Source organism: Penaeus monodon, chromosome 23 (genome assembly GCF_015228065.2).
Source record: "Penaeus monodon isolate SGIC_2016 chromosome 23, NSTDA_Pmon_1, whole genome shotgun sequence".
Lineage (NCBI taxonomy): Eukaryota > Metazoa > Arthropoda > Malacostraca > Decapoda > Penaeidae > Penaeus > Penaeus monodon.
Genome location: NC_051408.1, coordinates 18559456 through 18559734, shown reverse-complemented (window position 1 = coordinate 18559734; position 279 = coordinate 18559456). Strand labels below are relative to the sequence as shown.

General features: G+C 49.5%; 1 protein-coding gene across 1 annotated transcript in view; it reads right to left on the bottom strand.

The window, feature by feature from the left end:
• LOC119588163 (2-oxoglutarate dehydrogenase, mitochondrial-like) overlaps positions 1 to 279 on the bottom strand; it is a gene marked incomplete at its 5' end in the record, with an annotated part of 33733 nt that extends 33454 nt beyond the window's left edge. Inside the window, 1 exon segment of the mRNA XM_037936867.1 lies at positions 81 to 279. Within this exon segment, the coding sequence (XP_037792795.1) occupies positions 81 to 173 (93 nt within the window).

Here is a 279-nt window from a genome sequence, read left to right as displayed (position 1 = left end):
TAATGTACATATCTAATGTCTGTGTAAAATAAATCCTCAAAAATAGGATACAATATGCAAGAAAATACGAGTACACGCACCTGATATGCCCTGATGATACCTTGTACAGCCAAGTGGTCGTCAATAACTTTGTCCGAAATTTGAACGTCTCCAACCATGGGGCTGGTGCTCATGGCAGGGGCAATGGAGGACAGGGGAACATGGTGCGGGGTGGGTTCCGCAAGGGAGGGAGGGGCTGTGTAGGCTGTACCTGGGGCTGCACCAGCTGAGGCATTTCGG